Source organism: Brachycentrus maculatus, unplaced genomic scaffold (assembly GCF_059751285.1).
Source record: "Brachycentrus maculatus isolate JH-2025_06_01 unplaced genomic scaffold, ASM5975128v1 h1tg000090l, whole genome shotgun sequence".
NCBI classification, from domain to species: Eukaryota; Metazoa; Arthropoda; class Insecta; order Trichoptera; family Brachycentridae; genus Brachycentrus; species Brachycentrus maculatus.
Window position 1 is genome coordinate 277,168 of NW_028280844.1, and position 19,319 is coordinate 296,486.

The 19,319-nt window shown below is 35.7% G+C and overlaps 1 protein-coding gene across 1 annotated transcript; it reads right to left on the reverse strand.

Moving 5' to 3' along the window:
- Positions 1–263: 263 nt before the first annotated feature.
- Positions 264–19,070, reverse strand: arr (low-density lipoprotein receptor-related protein 6). Its single transcript, XM_088258120.1, has 20 exons — positions 18,681–19,070; positions 18,279–18,511; positions 17,893–18,083; positions 16,580–16,870; positions 15,593–15,777; positions 14,046–14,269; positions 13,181–13,354; positions 12,129–12,362; positions 11,884–12,025; positions 10,703–10,867; positions 10,464–10,608; positions 8,794–8,921; positions 7,859–8,012; positions 7,490–7,767; positions 6,887–7,123; positions 5,281–5,677; positions 4,284–4,466; positions 2,506–2,677; positions 1,838–2,037; positions 264–1,347 (listed from the first exon to the last, which is right to left on the reverse strand). The coding sequence occupies exons 1-20, from the start codon at positions 18,781–18,783 to the stop codon at positions 411–413; spliced, it is 4,773 nt and encodes a 1,590-aa protein (XP_088114246.1). The 5' UTR covers positions 18,784–19,070; the 3' UTR covers positions 264–410.
- Positions 19,071–19,319: the final 249 nt, after the last annotated feature.

Genomic DNA, 19,319 nt, shown 5'->3' on the forward strand with positions numbered 1-19,319 from the left:
TTTCGTCGTTACCGACATCATCAGACTGGTCTGATGATGTCGGTAACGACGAAACCCGGTCGCTGGTCAAATAAAAAAGTGGAAAAGCTAAAAATATTGGTTTTAATCTAATAATAAATTTAAAATGCAATTCCATCACGAAGTGTCAGTGGATAATATAAATTTACACTGGTATTATTATATATTAAATACAATTTAAAACAACTACATACAAGTATTTCTCAATATTATGAATTATGTGGATGAAAATCTCATTGCTTCGTGTAAACGATTCAGTTTAATAGTTACGATATTTAAGATTAGACATTTGAACACGCAGGTATTGCAACAGTACAAATAATGAAATCAAGAGGCAACGAGTACAAGTGTCAGCAAAAAGGAAGACACGCCAACACGGCACTATCCCTCGGCTAGGAGTTGTAGTGCGGGACGGGGGAGGGGGGAGGGGGCAGCGGGGAGAAGTAGGTGGAGGAGCGGGAGGAGGGCGAGGGGGGAGAGGGGGGGCAGGGGGTGGGCGGCGGGGCCTCCAGGTACAGGCCGGCGCCCAGCAGCGGGTACGAGCCCGCGCAGTCTGACTCGTCGCACACGTCCGTGGAGCACGGCGTCGGGGGAGGGGGTTGGTTGATGAAGCGGTAGTGCCGGTAGGGACGGTGGCGGGAAACGGCGCTGGAGGGCGCCGTGGTCGCCGGGCTCGGGGGCGGGTTGAGCGGCTCCCGCGGGTAGCGCCCGGCCGCACTCGACCCAGTGGTCAGAGATCCGGACGCCCCCGTCAAGTTGGCACGGTCGTAGCTGCTCGTGCCCAGGGCGGACATGCGCACCGCGTCCGAAGTCTTGGAGGCGGATTTGGCCAGGCCGTCGGGGGCGGGGCGCGCGTTGGACTTGTGGGAGTGCGGCTTGGGGTTGGGCGGTGCGCCGGCGGGACCGGCCAGCGAGGCGGGCTGCATGTCTGGCATGCGGCAGCGGCAGTACACGAAGGCCCACACTAGCAGACAGACGGCGGTGATGCCGACCACGAAGGCTCCAATGATGGAGGCCTTGGAGGGGCCAGCAGCGGGGTCGGTGCGTCGCTGCGCGCAGTACGCGGGCAGCTCGTCCGCCCCGTCCGCGCAGTGCTCCCAGCCGTCGCACAGGAACTTGGCCGTGATGCACACTTTGGTGCCCGGACACTGGAACTTAAGGGGGGCACTGCAGCAGTCCGCCTCGTCCTTGCCGTCCGCGCACTGCGTGATGCCGTCGCACACCATCGATTCCTCGATACATTTCTCGTCGGAGCACTGAAATTTCCCCGGGCAAATGTTGCAGCCGGCTTCGTCGGATCCGTTGGGACAGTCCTGTTGACCGTCGCACCTAAAAATAAAAAATAATTTAGACAACTGTGTTCGCAGTTTGCCGCATATTTTTTTTTCAAGAACTAAAAAGATTGTATAACCGATCATTCTTTTTTCTATACTCGAGAATGAATGGGAAAAACTTTCATTTTATTTATAATATGTAAGTGTACACAATGTAAGTCTAAATAATAATATGAAAGTGTCCGCCTACGTAGTGTAATGATCAGCATACTTGGCAACTGTACTAGATGTCTGATGTTGGATTCGCAGGGGGGTCATATATATTTAAGTGGTTTTTTTAACTTTAATATTTATTCAATATTACCCTGGACTGGTGTACCTGAATCGGAGAGCTGATCACTTTTTCTTCATGTGTTAATGATCAAGATAACACTGTGTTTATATAATGCAGTGCCCTATACATCATTGGGTGCGAGTAATAGAAAAATAATTTTAAAAAAGGTAGCACAAAAAACTTGTCTAAGAGATAAGCGAGTGAGTCTCACCTCCATCCGCTGGGAATGCAGTCGTGCGCGAGTGGGAAGGCGCCGGCGGGGGGCGGCGTGCAGGTGAAGAAGTGCGGGCCGCAGGGGGGCGCGGAGCCGCAGCGTGCGCCGCCCAGCCCGCGCACGCACCCGCACTGCCCGCCCGCCACGCACACGCCCGCGCAGCCCCCGCCACCCATGCACGGGTGCATGGTGTCCACCTGAACACAAACACGGGAATGTTCATTGTCAAAAAATAAAATTCATTGAAAAAATTGATGAGGCATAAAATTGATGAGGACATAAAGATTCAGTGGTGTCTTATTTAGAATATATGACAAGAAGAATAAGATGAATAAATGAGCTTTGTGACAAATCTTGACTGATATAGGATACTGAATCCATTATATATAAAAAAAAAATTATGATCATTATCAAAATTATACTACAGTCAAAACTTGTTAATTTCAAAGGCAAGAGACCAAAACTTTAATAAAACTTCCGACAACTTGTGACAATTATGCAAAAGTAACAAAATTACATTACATCATTATTTTTTAAGTTTTGGCTGTTAAAGTTGCGAAATAACAAAATTTGAGCTGAACAAAGATTTGTGGCCGATATTCCCTCCAATTTTTTTGTTTGCATATTGTGTGGAATGTTTTAGCATATTATTTATATTAGTTTACCTTATAAACGGCCAAAGCATCGTTAATGAAAGGAACATGCAGTACAGGGTGTGCCGGAGCGTCTTTCTTGTTAAGTGGCAGATGCATCATCTGTCTCTCTCCGTCAATCCAATAAAGAAAGCCCGGTAACACTGCTAAGGACATCACTACACCACCCTTCCATATTATTCTCCTGCAAATAATATAATGCATGAATCACATTAAATAAACCAATTAACGTATCGCCGGCTTAATCTGAAAAGTGTCTTAACACATTGTGTACGGTGTGCACATATTTGTGCGTTTCAGAAACCTTGTGTGGTGGCGGGGTGCACATTTTTGTGCATTTCGGCTACCTTCAATTTAGTATACAAAAAACACGTCATAAACTTCTAATCTCTTGGCCTTTTTGCTTTTGTTGTGTAGTGGATAGATGTCGTTGTAATATAAAAAAATAATACTGATATTTACTGGTTCAAAACATAGCTAATGGTCGTAATCTGTTTTGAAGGAAATGTTACAAATTAACTTTAAACAATGGATACAGACGGTGCGTTTTTTTCTTTGTCCTAAAATGAAATAAAATACAAAGATCATTGTCCTTTACTTAAGTCGGCAGTTGGTACTTACAAAGCAATAAACGCGTGTGGGGAAAGCCCATAAATCATTTTTTATTCGCAGATTTTGAGTTTTCGGCGGTTGTTAAACTATTTTATTAGTGTTTTTAACATTTTTTTTACTTTTGTGATTTGTGGACTAACATGATTTTATTTTGAGACGTTAGAGACCATTTAACCGTTTTTGTATTGTTTTCGAGTTCAACCTCAAGTTCAAAATATGAAGTTCACTGACATATTTTATATTTCCGGACAGCTGTCTAATGTCGCCCGCCTCAAGATACAGTTTTATCAAAACATTGCCGTAACTAATGTGTTAATATTAGCTAGGCTTCCTATACAAAAGGGATAAACCATTTTTTAAAATTACTAAATGGAAATTATTAGTTTCTTCATATGTATAAATTTTAACAGAACGAAGAGATTACAAAGTGATAACACAACAGGACCTGGATAATTCATAGATTTCAGGAACAATAATGTAATGGAACAATAATGCAACCACACTAATAATGTTAATACTTAAAATAATAATAAAAAAAACAAAGCATAGCTTTGAAAATAAACTGTAGAAATAATCATTAAGGCATCAGCTCTTATGACATCACCGTTGAAGGCCCATTTTCTAATATTTACAATAAATTAACATAAAAAAATTACAAGACAGAGGACAAATTTAAATGTTATTTTTCATTAAGCGAATTTTGCAAATGAAAATTACGAGTGAGATTTATATTTTTCACAAGCCAAAATTTATATAAGCCAAGAGAATCTTAACCTTTACATATGTAGAGGTCCTCCCCAAAAAGTAACATTTCCAATTGTATTGCACAAAATAATCCTTTAAATGCAAATCTGTTCTGTTTACTGTATTCTATCGAAATCTTAACTAAAGTTGTGACAAAACGTTACCAATCCAGTGTTAAACCAATATAAAATCATTAAATCGCACCAAAACGTAATAATTTTACAAGCTTGAATTCTTGATCACTTAAAATCATTTATAATGGAAATGTAATGTTTTGGTGAGGACGTCCACAAATGGAGTATGTTAAATTTGATGTTCCTTCCAACTGACAGACTCATTCAACAAAATATTCATATTTTTGTGCAACAAAAGAGAGTATTTATCATCTAAGAGGTGTTGGATAGAATGTTGGAAACCAGATGTTAAATAATTACCTGTTTTCACCATCCAAGGAAGAGGCATGAATCTGTTTTGCACTGGCCCAATATACTGTATCTGTGTACGGGTCCACCGCAATAGCGCTGATATTAGGAGCTCGTGCTATTTCCATGCGCTTCACTCCGTCCATTCCAGATCTAAACACTGCGCCGACTCCAATATCGGCCCAAAACAGATATCTAGGGAGGAAAATTAAAGTTAGCCAAGCTAAAAACTTTTGTGCTTAAAATTTAATTTAAAAAAGTATGTTTATTGACTATTGATTTTATTTAATTCAATGATATGTGTGATAACTATAACAGTAAATGGCGGGTCGTAATCTCTACAAATATGTACTCAGATTTAAATTCTTATGAGAAACAGTCTACAAAGACGATAAGTTGGGATGGAGCCAGGAAGAAGAAGACATGTTAAGTAACATGTAACTAAATATTTTTACTAGAAATGAAAGCATTATCTTTTATAATATTTAACATTAAATTGGACTGTGAGATTATAGAAATTTCCCAACAAAATTATTCAATCAAGCTACTTATCCGCTATTTGGAATTGTCTACCTGTCAAAAATTTGGTCAATGTCTCACTTTACCAAAGAATTTTAATAAACTACCAGTAATGAATGGTAAACCCCTTAACTAGACGATAAGTTGGGATAGAGCAAGGAAGAATATGAATGTTGATATGAATGAACACAAAAGATATCGTAGTAATACAGGAGAAAGTGACCAAGTGTATTTTTTTTACAAAAACATGATCATTTACTATTTGATATCTTACTAGCTTAATATTACCTTGAAAAAATCCTAAAGGATTTTAAACTTGGAAGTATAATACATATATTGACTTGTTAAAAATGACAAACTGCATTGATGTTTATTTTCTTGCCTAACAAAAGTGACTTAAATGGCCCTCCTGAACATTTTACGTTTTGTTAGTTGGTCACATTCTCCTATATGACTACGATATGAATGTTGTAAGAATGTTAGTAAATACCTCTTGGTCTGATGCAGCGCCAGGTAGCGCGGCATGAGGCCCTCGCCCTGTACCACGACGCCCACGGAGGAGGCGTTGTCCAGCTTGGTGACGTTGATGGTGTTGGAGTGCGCACAGGCGAGGTAGAGCGCCCGGCCCAGCGCGTCCAGCGCCAGATCGCTGGGCGCGCGCAGGCCGGCCAGCAGCGGCACGGCCGGCCCGCCCGCCTCGGGCGCGTGTCGCACCGCCGCGCCGCGCCCGTCCAGCCAGTACACGCGCCGCGCCACCGGGTCGAACTCCAGCGCGCGCACGCTGCGCAGCCCGCCCAGCGCCACCGCCGCGTCCGGGCACTCGCTGCCCCCGGCCATCACACGCCCCACCCCGTTGCGCTGGCTGTACATTATGAACTCCGTCGGCGCTGAAATCAAATTACATCATGAACTCCATCGGCGCTAAAATTAAATCTCATATTTACACCACATGACATTTTTTGTCATTTTATTTTTGGTTGATAATTGTATTTTTTTTGTTTTATGTAATTCATGGCTATTTTTATTAGCATTATTTTTTTTTATTAATTTATTTAAATCATAATTTTAAACATTAAAAAAAATTCCAGAGACCCACCAAGCCACCTTGTGAGTCTTATAATTGTGTTTTTTGTTATTTTATGTGATTTATGGCCTTTTTTGCTGATAATTGTATTTTTTTATTTATTTATTTTATGTGTTATTCGACCTTCCAAGTTGACCGACCTTGCCTCGGCCAGTTTAGGTCAGATTAATCGAGACTCTACTGTAGTTCTAATTTTGTCCAATTGATAAAAGAGAAACTCAGTACATAATAAGGTATTAATTTTTTCGATTATCAAATGTTTATATATTGGGATATTTATAAAAGTGCAAGTTAAAAATATGTGCGTAGACCTTGAAATTCGTATTTAATTTGTATTTAGTTAATCACATTTATGTGAGAAAATTTCACAAAGTGTTGTTTTTTAGGCCCTTACTGAACAAACAAATATACATACATATATGCAGAGGCGTACATTCTATATAAGCAGAAAAGCAGTGGCTACCCTGGATTACTCGCGTTCCATTTAGAAACACGACCAGTACCTACTATGCCTTATCCTCACTCAACCCTACTGCATACCCTGATTAAAAACTCGTACTACTAGTGTACGCCACTGCATATATGTATACGCAATTTATAAAATAATTTTAAAAAACAAAACGAGACTTTGATTTTAATGAATGAAATACTTTTGTGTACATAATATACGAGTACAAAGTCCGCCTCCGTAGTGTAATGGTCAGAACGCTCAGCTACCGTACTGTAGGTCCTGGGTTTAATTCGCATGGGGGGAGTCAATTAATATAAGTGATGTTTTCACTGTAATATTAATTAAATATTACCCTGGACTGGTACCTGAAGCGGAGGGCTGATCACCTTTCCTTCACATGTTAACGATCAAGATAACACTGTGTTCATATGATGTGGTGCCCTATGCACCATCGGGTGTGGATAAGGGTTTAAAAAAGATGAAGAATAATGTACAAGTACAATATTGTCGTATGTACAGAGCTTCCCTATCAGAAAATTAGCAGTTTACGCAAAGATTTACCTGAGCATGTGACATTATCCTTATTGAGAGTATAGTGGGTGGGGCAAGCACACTTGTAGCCGGAGGGGACCGCCAGACATAGATGGGAACACCCTCCGTTATTGGCGGAGCAGGGACCGCTTCTCTCTTGCTGGTTGAGACGGTCGCCGTGGACTACCATGTCCGATATTTCTTCTATCTTGGAGTATATGACGCTGCGATTCCCGCCCGTCGTCTTTGATGCCTTTTCAATGTTTCCTGAAAAATATTTAAAAGTGAATATTGGGAGCTGGGAATATTTTGCAGTATAAATATAAATAATATTGCCCGCCTCATACTTTTGAACGAGTCACGCTCGAGCGCTAAATGCATTCATTCACTGAACCATGTTATTTTTTCAATTACTTTTTCGACAAAGAATAAGTACAAAATATTGTAGACGTAATTGTAAATTAAATATGCTTAAATTGTTTTATTTTATTTGAAAAGTGGATAAACTTTAAATATATATATTTTTTAATTCTGATGTTTTTTTAAACACTTTTTATAAAAAAAGCCTAAGCATTAAGTGGTTAAATCACTCGTAAACGTGGAGGCTTATTAAAAAATTAAAAAATGTGTCACCTGTGTCCCAATCGGACCAATAAATGTAATTGTTGTAAATGGTTAACGCATATGGCATCTTAATATTATCGGATATCAGCGTTCTCCTGTTGGAGCCATCCATGTTGGCCATCTCAATAGCCGAGGGGTCGAGTGTGATCCAAATAATCTTCCGTTGCTCCGTATCGAGTACCAGTGCGCTGGCTCGGCCGATCTGGTCTACGAGAACAGTCGGATGTGATCCGTCCATTCCGGCCCGCTTGATACTCTTCGAACCCCACTCCGACCAATACATGTACCTGCAAATTAGATTCGGATACTAGATTTAGCGAGGGAATTCTAGTGTGATTAGGCTGCAGTTTGTATTTTGATGGCGTATTGATTCATTACCCTTGAGAAGGATGCAACTGAATGCTTTTCGGTTTCCTCAACCCTTGCCATATTAGAGTTCTTCTACTTGCTCCATCCAACCGAGCGACTTCGATGCGGTGTGTTACCATGTCCGTCCAGTAAATATTGTTACCAAACCAGTCAATAGCCAAACCTGTAAGAAAACATAACTTTTAATTTTGTTCAGAGTAAAAATGAAATTTGTAGCTAGTATTATTATGTAATTGTGTGTATATGTATGTACGCATGCTACATTTAAAATTCTTTAATTTTATTGTATTTTATTTTTAGTATACTGTAACTTCCTTTAATATTTTTTGTAATATTTTTATTTCTTTCATTATGTGTAGTAAAATATATTTCAACTTTAGATCCTTGCACACTTCAGCTCAAGATTTAGGATACCGATAAATAAATAATAATAATTATCATTATTATTTGCTTTATTGAAATTCTGAATTAAATTCATATTTAACTTTTAACTATCAGTAGGTATTAACATTTCAGTACCCATCAGAGCATTTATAAAAACAAAAACCGTATGCCTTAGTATGTCGTATTTTTCCCAAGAAATGTCTCTTCATAAACACTGTCCTTGGCTAATAAAATGAGTTTAAAGTAGTTTGAATACAAATTCATCTTAAATGCACAAAAACGTGTTAACACACTTGTAGAGGTTAATAAGATAAATAAAAATCAAATTGCCCTCAAAATATATATCTTGGTATAACTTGTGAAATATGTTATATAATACATTTTTCTAGATGTGGCTTTGTCAACCAATATTGAATATAATATTATAAATGATATATGTGCTATAGTACATTTAATAAAAATTAAAAATTAAATGGTTTAAAGGGATAACGCAATCGCTTGTATGGAAAATTATTTCATATTAACGTAGGCATTTCATACCCATGTAGTTTTTTCATTACCTTCAACATAACTAGTAAATTCAATAATCTTCTCCGCATTTGATCCATTGATGGCACATCTCCCGATACTATGTGATTTAGGATCGGCCCAGTACAGAAACCCATCTCCAACGTGAACCGCCAGTGCACTAAAACAAATGACAAATATAGTCAGATTATAAAGTCCCACCACTAAATGAGGAATGATCCCTTGTTCTATGGGTCTATGCATTTACAACATAGAAAGGTTCCAGTATACCAATTACAATACTAATTCTGAAAGAGCGTGTATTCAAGTTATTTCACACATATTTATTTTATCGTAAACCCTTTACATACAATGATAACAAATCAAATTTCATTCACCGGCTAAAATTAAAAACCAAGTTATTGATTTGGCTCGAGCGTGTTCAAATCTTTGTTCACACATGCTGGATTATACTACACAAAGGATTTTTCTCAGCATAGTTGAAAAATAATATTTCAAATATGTCATCGTTATAGAAACATAAAAACTGGAATTGGAATTGTAATTGGAGATAATCCAGATTTACTGGAGATTTCAAACCTAAATGACTGCCATCATCTATAGTGGAATTTGAGTAATATTATTTATTTGGAAAGTCAAATTTTGTGAACAAGTATTTGGACACACTCAAAATGTTCTAAATAAATTATCTGGTCAAATTATAAGCTTAATAATAAAAATGAAAATGGTATTTTCTGGCGTTTCTCATGTGTGTGATTATAATCCAGGATTCGGATCTCACATACTAATATAAGAGTTTCTGCTTAATAAAAAGCTTCTTAACATCTCACCAATAGATGTCTCTAGTGAAGTTCTAGTGATTCAAGAACAAGGTTTCTAAATTGGTTCATATATATAGAACTTCCAAGAATTTGAGTAGTGTGGTTGTCAATAATGGGTAGAATTGGTGAATGTTACACGTGTGTAAAGTGATCACTTAAAGCAGCCTATGACGGTCGTAAGCCCCGTAAATGCCCAGACTTCCATATTCTTCTTCATCTTTGATGAGATGTCAAAAAATAATACAAAAACTGGAATTATACACTTAGGATATTGTAATTCACAGAGACAAAACAATTTATGGGAAGGCAATAAAAGCAGAATGGTAGGCAAGCGTGTAAAGTGATATTACTTGCGCCAGATGACAAGTGCATAGTAAGCCCTATAAATGCCCAAGATTCCCTTCCTAAAAAGTTCTACATCTCAGTGAGACATCTATAGTATATATAGGTGAAGAAGTTGTCGAGAAAGGAATATGAAAATCTGGGCATGTATTTAATGACAGGTCTTAAACCTTATAAATACTTGTAAATTTTCATATTCCAGATTTTAATAAATTCTTATTCATTTTATTAACACACTGGACGGGAAAGGTATGTTTACCCGTTTGGTCGATTGATGCTTAAGGACGAGAAGGGTATTTTTACCTTCTGCGCCAGCATCATTTCAAAGTCAGAATAGAAGGTAATTACATATTTAATATTTTTATAATGATATTATGTACCACTCTCTTTTTAAGGTCTTAACTATATGTACATAATTATCAAATCCAGTCACCAGCTGTCTGCAGGCGTAAAAAACACCCATCCGAAGTGTGTCAAACTCATATGAAAGAAATATCTAGGAAATAGTACATTACAATGCTCCTAAGTAGAGTACTTACTTTGCTTCTTTGATATCTTTAATGGGAAGAAAGGCTTTGTTGTTTGAATTTTCAATACTCAGTCTACCGATCTTATCTTTTTTGGCATACAATAGGAAAGCAGATGGCTTAACACATGTTTTATTGTCTTTGTGCAACTCCAAACCTGCAAAACAAAATATGATGTATCAGAATGTATCAGATTTACAAAAGATTCTGCATATTACACATACATATATCTATCTTGCCAAAATTCTTACCTATCGGACAATCGCAAACAAAATCCTTTGGTCGATTGAAACACAAATGTGAGCAGTTTCCATTGTTAAAAGAACAAGGATTGCTTCCAATAGGTTCGCCTAATTTAAAAGCCGTAAGCCCCATGATGTCTGGTACTTGTTCCACAATATATTCACGTTCACCACCTTTAACAGAAAAGAAAATAGATGTGCCATTATCTCATAAATTGATTTGGCAGTCACTTTGTGATAATGTCTATCCATTTTAAACATCGACTCGGTAAATACCACTAATTATTGTACTTTATTCAATGCACTTAACATCTCTATTAAACACCGCAGTTTGCACGGTCACACGGTCACGGTCACAAAGACACTCATTTTTCATAGCTCCAAAACTGTTCAACTTATTCCACAAAGACTATTTGTTAGATGTTAATTCCCTAAGTTCGTGTAAATTAAAAAATTTGCTTAGATTATTTACAAAAGAGACAGATTTAAGTTCCTTTTTCATTTAGAACATGATCGCTAGCTCTTTACTTTTTTACTTTGTCATCTTTTTTATGTTTAAGTTTTAATTAAAAAAAAATAAAATAAAAAATTGCTCACTGAGAGTCTTTATTTTTATTTTTATTTTTTTTTGTATTTAATTTAAGTTTTTTGTATTTTGTATTAACTAATTATACTTAGAAACCTATACCCTTATACCCTGTACTATGACTATTTATTTTGTATACCCACACACAGGCCATGCCTTTGTGGGATCTTTTTTTTGTATTTATTTTTATTTTTTATAAATATTTTTTGTTTTTGAATTTATGTAATGCAAAAGAATTTTAAATAAAGAAAAAAAATATATATATAGTATAATAATAATAAGCGGTATTAACCAAATTCATCTTAATTTTACTCAATCAAATAATAATAATAATGTCAATTCAGTGTCATAAATCAATGAATTATATAATTAAGCTCATTATATACATTTTTTTAAAATACTTTATAAATTTAGCAGTATTTCATTTTGTAAAAACCTTACTTGTATGGATTAACATATAAATATGTTTTGAAGAATATCTAGTCACATAAAAATACAAAATGCATATAAAAAGTGGGTGATATTAATTATTTCAAATTTGCCGATTCAAAAGGTTTTATATAATTTTAGCGCTCTCAATTTTTAATTAAGTTGGTAAACACACCTGTGACTTTATGAACTCTATTTAAGCTTCTTCGTTGCCAGTCGGTCCAGTAAAGATAATCGTCGAGCAAAGCGAGTCCAAAAATGTGGGGAAGGTTGTCACTTAAAATTTCTCTGCGATCTGACCCATCCATGTTGACCACCTTAAAAAAAACAATATGTCTCATGTGTGATTTTTTTTGTTTACAAAAGAAAATAAAAACATTAGTTCAGTTTAAAAACAACGAAAGTAAAACAAATGCATACCTCAATCTTATGGGTTTGTGCATCTACCCAATATAGTTTTTTAGTCTTGATATCAAGAGCAATACCATTCGGCCATCCGAGGTGATCAGTCACAAGCAAGGTGCGTTCACTGCCGTCCATGGAAGATCTTTCTATTTTGGGTTTCTTCTCAAACCAGTCCGACCAAAATATCCAACCCAGGGTTGGAGCAACAGCTATGGCTCTTGGCTCGTGTAAATCCTCATTTATTAAGACCTGAAATTTTTTAATTGACATTCATGAACATAAAAAGGAATACCGTAATTTATTTTGTCAATCCAGCTTCAAATTTCGTATTGAGAAAATTATTATTCTCAATTATGTGATAAGTTCATATTGATAAGAGTAAAGAGAAGATATGAACATAGCCGTCAACCTTAGGATGGAAATTCTAAATATCAAGAAGTAATCGATCTGAGGGGATTTTAAAACCTAATAAAAATTGTAATTTTTAATCCAAAGGCTCATTACCAAGTCTTAATGAGAATTTAAAAATATTTTATACTTTATGTCAATTTCTTTTGTTGCCAGTAATATGTATATTGTCGAATAGGGTATTATCACTCGGAAGGAATATCTAATTTAACATACTCAACCTATAACCATACCCAACCTGTCTTACCAGGATTGGAAAGACTCAATTTGTATTCATAACAGCCGATATAATCAATATTTCCATTCATCATTTTCTTTTGCAAAATTCGCTTTCGTAAAAACGTAAGTTTTTTAAGTAACGTTTTTTCGTAAGTTGGTAACGAATGACGTCACAGAAACGAATCCACACTACTATGTACTATTACAGCTCTGTAAAGCAGATACATAAACGGATACGCCCCATAACACACTCGATGATGTAAAATTTGATGACATACAGCGGTGTCCGTTTTTCGTTTTATTAAAGTATCTTAAGTTTAAACCTTCATATCTCCCTTACTTCTCTACAAATTTCAGAATGTTGCCGATAGTCTTGTGATTTTTCATATTAATTTATTAGCCAATAATAACACATCATGAGAATGATCCGTTGGTCTCACCTTCCTGCTGGAGCCGTTGAGGCGAGCCGTGGAGATGGTGTCCTCTAGCGGATCCGTCCAGTACAGGTTACCCGCTACACTGTCTACCGCCACCCCGTCGGGACTGCCCAGTTCCCCCGATATCACAACCGACTGGTCACTACCGTCGATACGGGAGCGGGATATGGATTTCGCCTATAAAATCAACCAGAAAAGAAAGGAAACTTAGAAAAAAGTGATAAATTATAATATATATTAGCTAATTCCTCTGAAAATAAATTATTGAAACAAAATGTTTGCCTCCGTAGTGTAATGTTCAGCACGCTTAGCTACCATACAGGAGGTCTCAGGTTCGATTCCCAGGGTGGGGTCAGATAAATATAAGTGATTTTTTCAATCGTACATTTATTCGATATTACCCTGGATTGGTACCTGAAGCGGAGGGCTGATCACCTTTCCTTCATGTGTTAACGATTAAGAAAACACTGCGTTTATATGATGCAGTGCTCTATGCACCATTGAGAGTGGATTAGGGTTTAATTATGATGATGACAATCAGAAACCACATACATTTTTTTCTTACTAAAAACTTTACTTTTCGCAGTAAGATTATGTTCTTTTCATTTTGAAAAATTCTGAACAGAAAATCAAATGCATTAAATGGAGTAAAAGACTTGAAAAAAGTAACTTATTTTACACCGGTGTTATTCCTTTCAAATTTTTAGTCATTGTTGCATGTTTTATGTATGTGAATAGAACTAGTGCAAGTTTATTTTGAAGATATAAAATAAATTTATATGTATTTTTGATTAATTATTAAAGAAACATAATTATAAAAGAGAAGTATAATAAGTGTGATAGAAAAGTAGATTGAAAGAATACTGACATCTTCATCAGTCCAGTAAATATATCCGTGGACAGAGTCGTAGTCCACGCACATGGCGTGCTTGATGCCCGTGAGGGGCAGCGGGAAGCAGGTGAAGTCGGGAGAGTCCAGCGAGATGCGGCAGATGGCACGGCGCTGCACCAGCACTAGTTGCGACTGCGGCCCGTCTGCGCACTGCCATCGTGTCAGCAGCTTTACTCCCGTGGGACAGGCGCACGAATACCCTAAAAATGACGTCATGTTTATACAGGTCAAATCTCGGTATTACGAACTTCGCAGGACCAAAAGAATATTTCGCTGTAATGAAAATTTATTACACTGGATGTATTTGATATGACACATTTTAAAGTTATTTTATCACTATATTATACACACTCTTATTAGAAAATCAAAATTAGTTATTACTGTTACACTACACCCGATCTTCCGGCCAGTGATCAATACAATATAGGTACCTACATACTAGAACACAACAGAAATGAAACTATGATTTTCAAACTGTGACTTTATTGAAAAAATAAATTTATAAGAATTGAAAGAAATGTGAATTAAAAAGCAAGTTCAAATAGGTTTTTAATTTTTGATTTCAAAAATCAGAAATTTTCTTTTGGACTTCTCAATGTTTTAAAATGAATTGAAACATCATTTTAAAATTTTGAATAAAAAAGTTCGTTGTTCTGAGATCGGCTTTGCTACATGGAATTTTGGTTCAGTATATTTTATATGGAAGTTTTCTGGGGACGAAATGCAGATTCGTTATACTGGAAATTTCGTTAATTCGGTATTCGCTACAAAGAGATTTGACCTGTAACTTGTTTTCTATATTGTGATAGCACCATATCACCATTGGGAGTAAACAAGGGATTAAATAGAAAAAATTGACACTCCCACCTTCAGTAAAGAGAGTACGGAAGAGAAGATATTGCTGGAAGGCGGGGATCAAGGAGGCCGGAATTGTGGTACCTGAAGCTGACCGAGGCTTCAAGCTTCAGGCCGATTCTCGTGAAAAATTGAATGAATTAAACAAAATATTTTATTATTAGAGAACTGAATTTTCGACCACACTAAAATGGTTCAAATGAAAGTCTTCACTTAACGACCAAACAAATATCTCCCAGACGTAAACATGAATATGAATATAGATTTTCACAATCATAGTAAATTATGGACATTCTTTTTGGGTCGAGCTGTGCAAAAAAGAATCCTTCCAGGGGTAATTTTTGAATAGTAACAGCCATTAATAATGAATAATGAATGGCAACAGCCAATAGTAATTAAACGTCAAATCAATAAATAAGTAACAGCCCTTATTAGGTTAGCTAATGTTGGTGTAGAGATATGGTTATTCTACATGGTTTAACCTAAAAAAAATATGCCTACAATCATCAACAATTTACGATATTTCAAACTATAAGCTGTCTTCCCTGCTAACAATGGGTTACACAAAATTATAAAACAAACAGAAATAACAACAACAAAAAATTACATGGTCAAATAATAAAAAATTGAAGTATTGAAAGGTTTGCTGGCACGGAATATTGACAAACCTGGAGGTTCTGGGGCGAGGAGACATAGATGCGAACAGTTGCCATTATTGTAATAACAGGGATGGGGGGTGGAGGGCGGCGGCTGTCTCTTGGGGTCCCACACTATGATATCGACTGGGGCCAGTTTAGGAAGGGTGATATCCTTAATCGGACCCTCCGTATCTATATCCCAAGAATGTATAGACCTACAAAATTTTAATTAAATAATTTTTAATTACTAAAAGTATAAGAGCAACAATGTGGATATTTTATCATTTCAGATGTGAGTTAAAAATGCAAGTAGGTACTGGAGAGTTTATTTTTTAAACATATTTTTTTATCTATTTATTGTCAAATAGGTAAAAAAAGTTTTTTGATTCAATTACAAGAGATGTAAATGAATAATTCTGAATGAAATAGATATACATATTTTACATAATGTTTTCACCCGTTTAAAAAAAATCCAACAATCCCATTGGGGTGTATGGTGAAGTCATGTAAATATACATTACCTTACTTCAATGTTATATTATATTACTGTGATAATCCTAGCCTTAGCTTTTTGCATTCATTTCATTAATTGATTCGGCAGTCACCTTGTGGTAAAATCTATCCATTTTATCCATCCACCGTATACGGTGTTTGAAAATGATGCGGAATGCATCGAAACATGTGTCACAGTAGATATTAAGAAATAGTGGTATTTACTATGGAAAACTTAAATTTTTGCATAAAGTTAGATTATAATCTGCAAATCATAGGAGATTCCAATTTGACTAAACCTAATCATTCATAATATTGTTTATTCCTTCATTGAACAATATTAAATTCATTTATCAGGGTACAAACATACAACAAATATGTATTAATAATATTACATAGCATTATAAAATGAGAAAGATCTATTTTCAGAAATGGATTATCACAGGGTTAGAAAGAGTAAAAAAATGTGAAAAACAGAGAAGATAAATTAATAAAAAAAACCTAACAATGAAACATGTTACTCACCAAGTTTGCCAATCTGTCCAATAGAGTTTGTTATTAAATAAAGTTAACGCGAACGCATACCGCAATCCTTCTTTAACTATATTTTTCCTGTTTTTACCATCAAAGTCCATCACATCGATGAATTTCAGTTTTGCATCCAGCCAATAGATTTTTTCAGTATCATAATCCACAGTCAGGCCATTTGGCCAGAAAATATCTTCAGTAACTATAACTTTTCTAGTTTTAGGATCTCCATTCATTCCTGCCCTTTCAATTTTTGGAACCTCACCCCAATCCGTCCAAAAGAGCAAACTGAAAAAAATAATATTTAGAAACATTTAAAAACAAACTACTAAATTTCAGATTTGTTCAGGCTATTTAATGCTTTAAGATGAGTGTCACACACAAAAAACTGCAAGGCACTTTAAGATGGTAAAGAGATGCTTTTTTTTAGGTATATTTCCATGAAAAAAAAGGATATCTACATGAATACTATTTTTATTTTTGAATAACAAAAAAGAATTTGCAGAAATATAAAAATAAATCCTAACATTAAGCGGAAAATTGTCATTTTGGTCAAGAAGTCTCAGTTATAGAGAAATTAAAAAAAATTGTTTCATTACAATTCAATTAATTTATTTTTATCATGAAAATTAATCCATATATTTTGATACAAATATAACAACAACAAAAAAACAGTTAACTATAAAAAATGCTAGCCGAGATTGAATTTATGATAAATTATTAGGTGATTTCTGGACTGGCACTCACGTTAAATAATTAATATTACTAGTAACCTGTTTCAGAAAACAAATAGCCCTTGTGACAGACATTACCAGTGATAGATCTCTCCTAGTCGGAGTCACGAGAAGCATTCTTTCGACATTGTTGGGGATAATTATCGGTGACATACAGGTCAAATCCTGAGATAAAGCGGTAACTCACAATCACTCCCTTAAATGAACTTGATGACAATTTAAATAAATATGTCACCAAGATCATATCTTCACATTTGACTTTCCAAATAAATAATATTACTCAAATTCCACTATAGATGATGGCAGTCGTCTAGGTTTGAAATCTTCAGTAACGCAACCTCCACTAAAACATTTATAAATATTGTGAACAGCAATGAACCTAGAACTTATTCTTGCGGAGCTCTCGAAAACATTAAACAAGGCTGCTACTTATAAAGGCAATAAGAAACATAATTCCACTGACGTAACTTATGAACCAACTGTACCATATTTCGTAGCTGAAATATTTGTGTGTGTGTAAGAACAATACCATTTTGTTTTGTGGAGTATGAGGATGAAAATAATAGTATAATTTACCCTTTCATGGGAGCCACTGCTATAGCCCTCGGTTGATCGATCTCTGACCAAAATAAAACCTTACGATATGTTCCATTAATAGAAGCAACTTCAATTCTCATAGTCTCTCCATCCGTCCAGTAGAGTTTCTGAGTATACCAGTCGATAGCCAAGCCATTTGGTGTGTTTAATCCGCTTGTTACTACTCCCACCTAAAATTTTACAAACATATAATGCATAATTCTGGTAATAATCAATACAACACTGAAAAATTTACAAAATTCAAAGATCCTCGTTTGAAATGTGTTTCTTGACTACGACACAATTTTGCAACAGAAAAAATACAACTCCTTAATTTGTCCCATCCAATGGCCGATGAAACAATTTGAATAAATCACATTTCTTACCTTTTCTCCGGTGTAAGTGCCATTGTAAGTCACGCATTGTATAGTTTCCAACTCATGATCAGTCCAGCAAACTAATTGACCTTCATTGTAGAAGTCAACGGCATATCCTTCTTCTAAATTTAGAACAATAGTAACCACCTTCCCGCTTTCCTTGGATTGGGTTGTATTTTTAATGCGTATATCATGAGCTGTTGTATACAAAAGGACTGGACCACTGGATGATGATGAATAACCTATTCACAAAAGATTTCACTTAAAATCATGTTGTGTTTCACGAGAAATTTCCGTGTTATACCGTTGCGAAATAAACTTTGAAATATTGAATCAAACATAAAATAAACATCAGAAAGTCTATAAATATTACAATTATGAAAGAAAATATACGAGATTATTGTTTCTTACCGTCAGCATTCCCAAATGTCAAACATAGCATTGACAGGGAAAACAAGACATTTACGTGGATACAAATATAAATAACCGCCCATATACGACGACTAATATTCATTTCTCAGCCCCAAAATATTAATTCGTTGGTATCATTTACATTATATGTGTTTATTTACATTTCCGATATTCTCGCCCATTAGCTTGCGATGCCTGCGAGTTATATTATATCAACAGACGTTAAACAATCTAAAACTTGTCATATATTTACTAAAATTCTCACATATAAGTAAAATAATTACATTCTACACAAAACAATGAAATTTGAACAAAAAAATAATATATTAAAACAATGTTTACTGTTATTTTGATACGCTAACCATTCCCATTTTCTAAACCATAGAAATCACAATACGAATTATAGATTCTAATGACACAAAAAAGTTTGGGTAAGTACTTAAGGATGTTAGTACTAACTTATAGAAAACTGACGTAGTTGAAGCATGCGTCAGTTTTCCACTGAAAAAAAAACACATTTCCACTGAAAATTTTCCACAAGAAAACCTGTGGTTGTTGTAGGTATATACCTAAAAACCATTTGATGCTAATATTCGGTCTCAAGTGAATACTTAAATAAGCCTTGTCTCATATTTATTT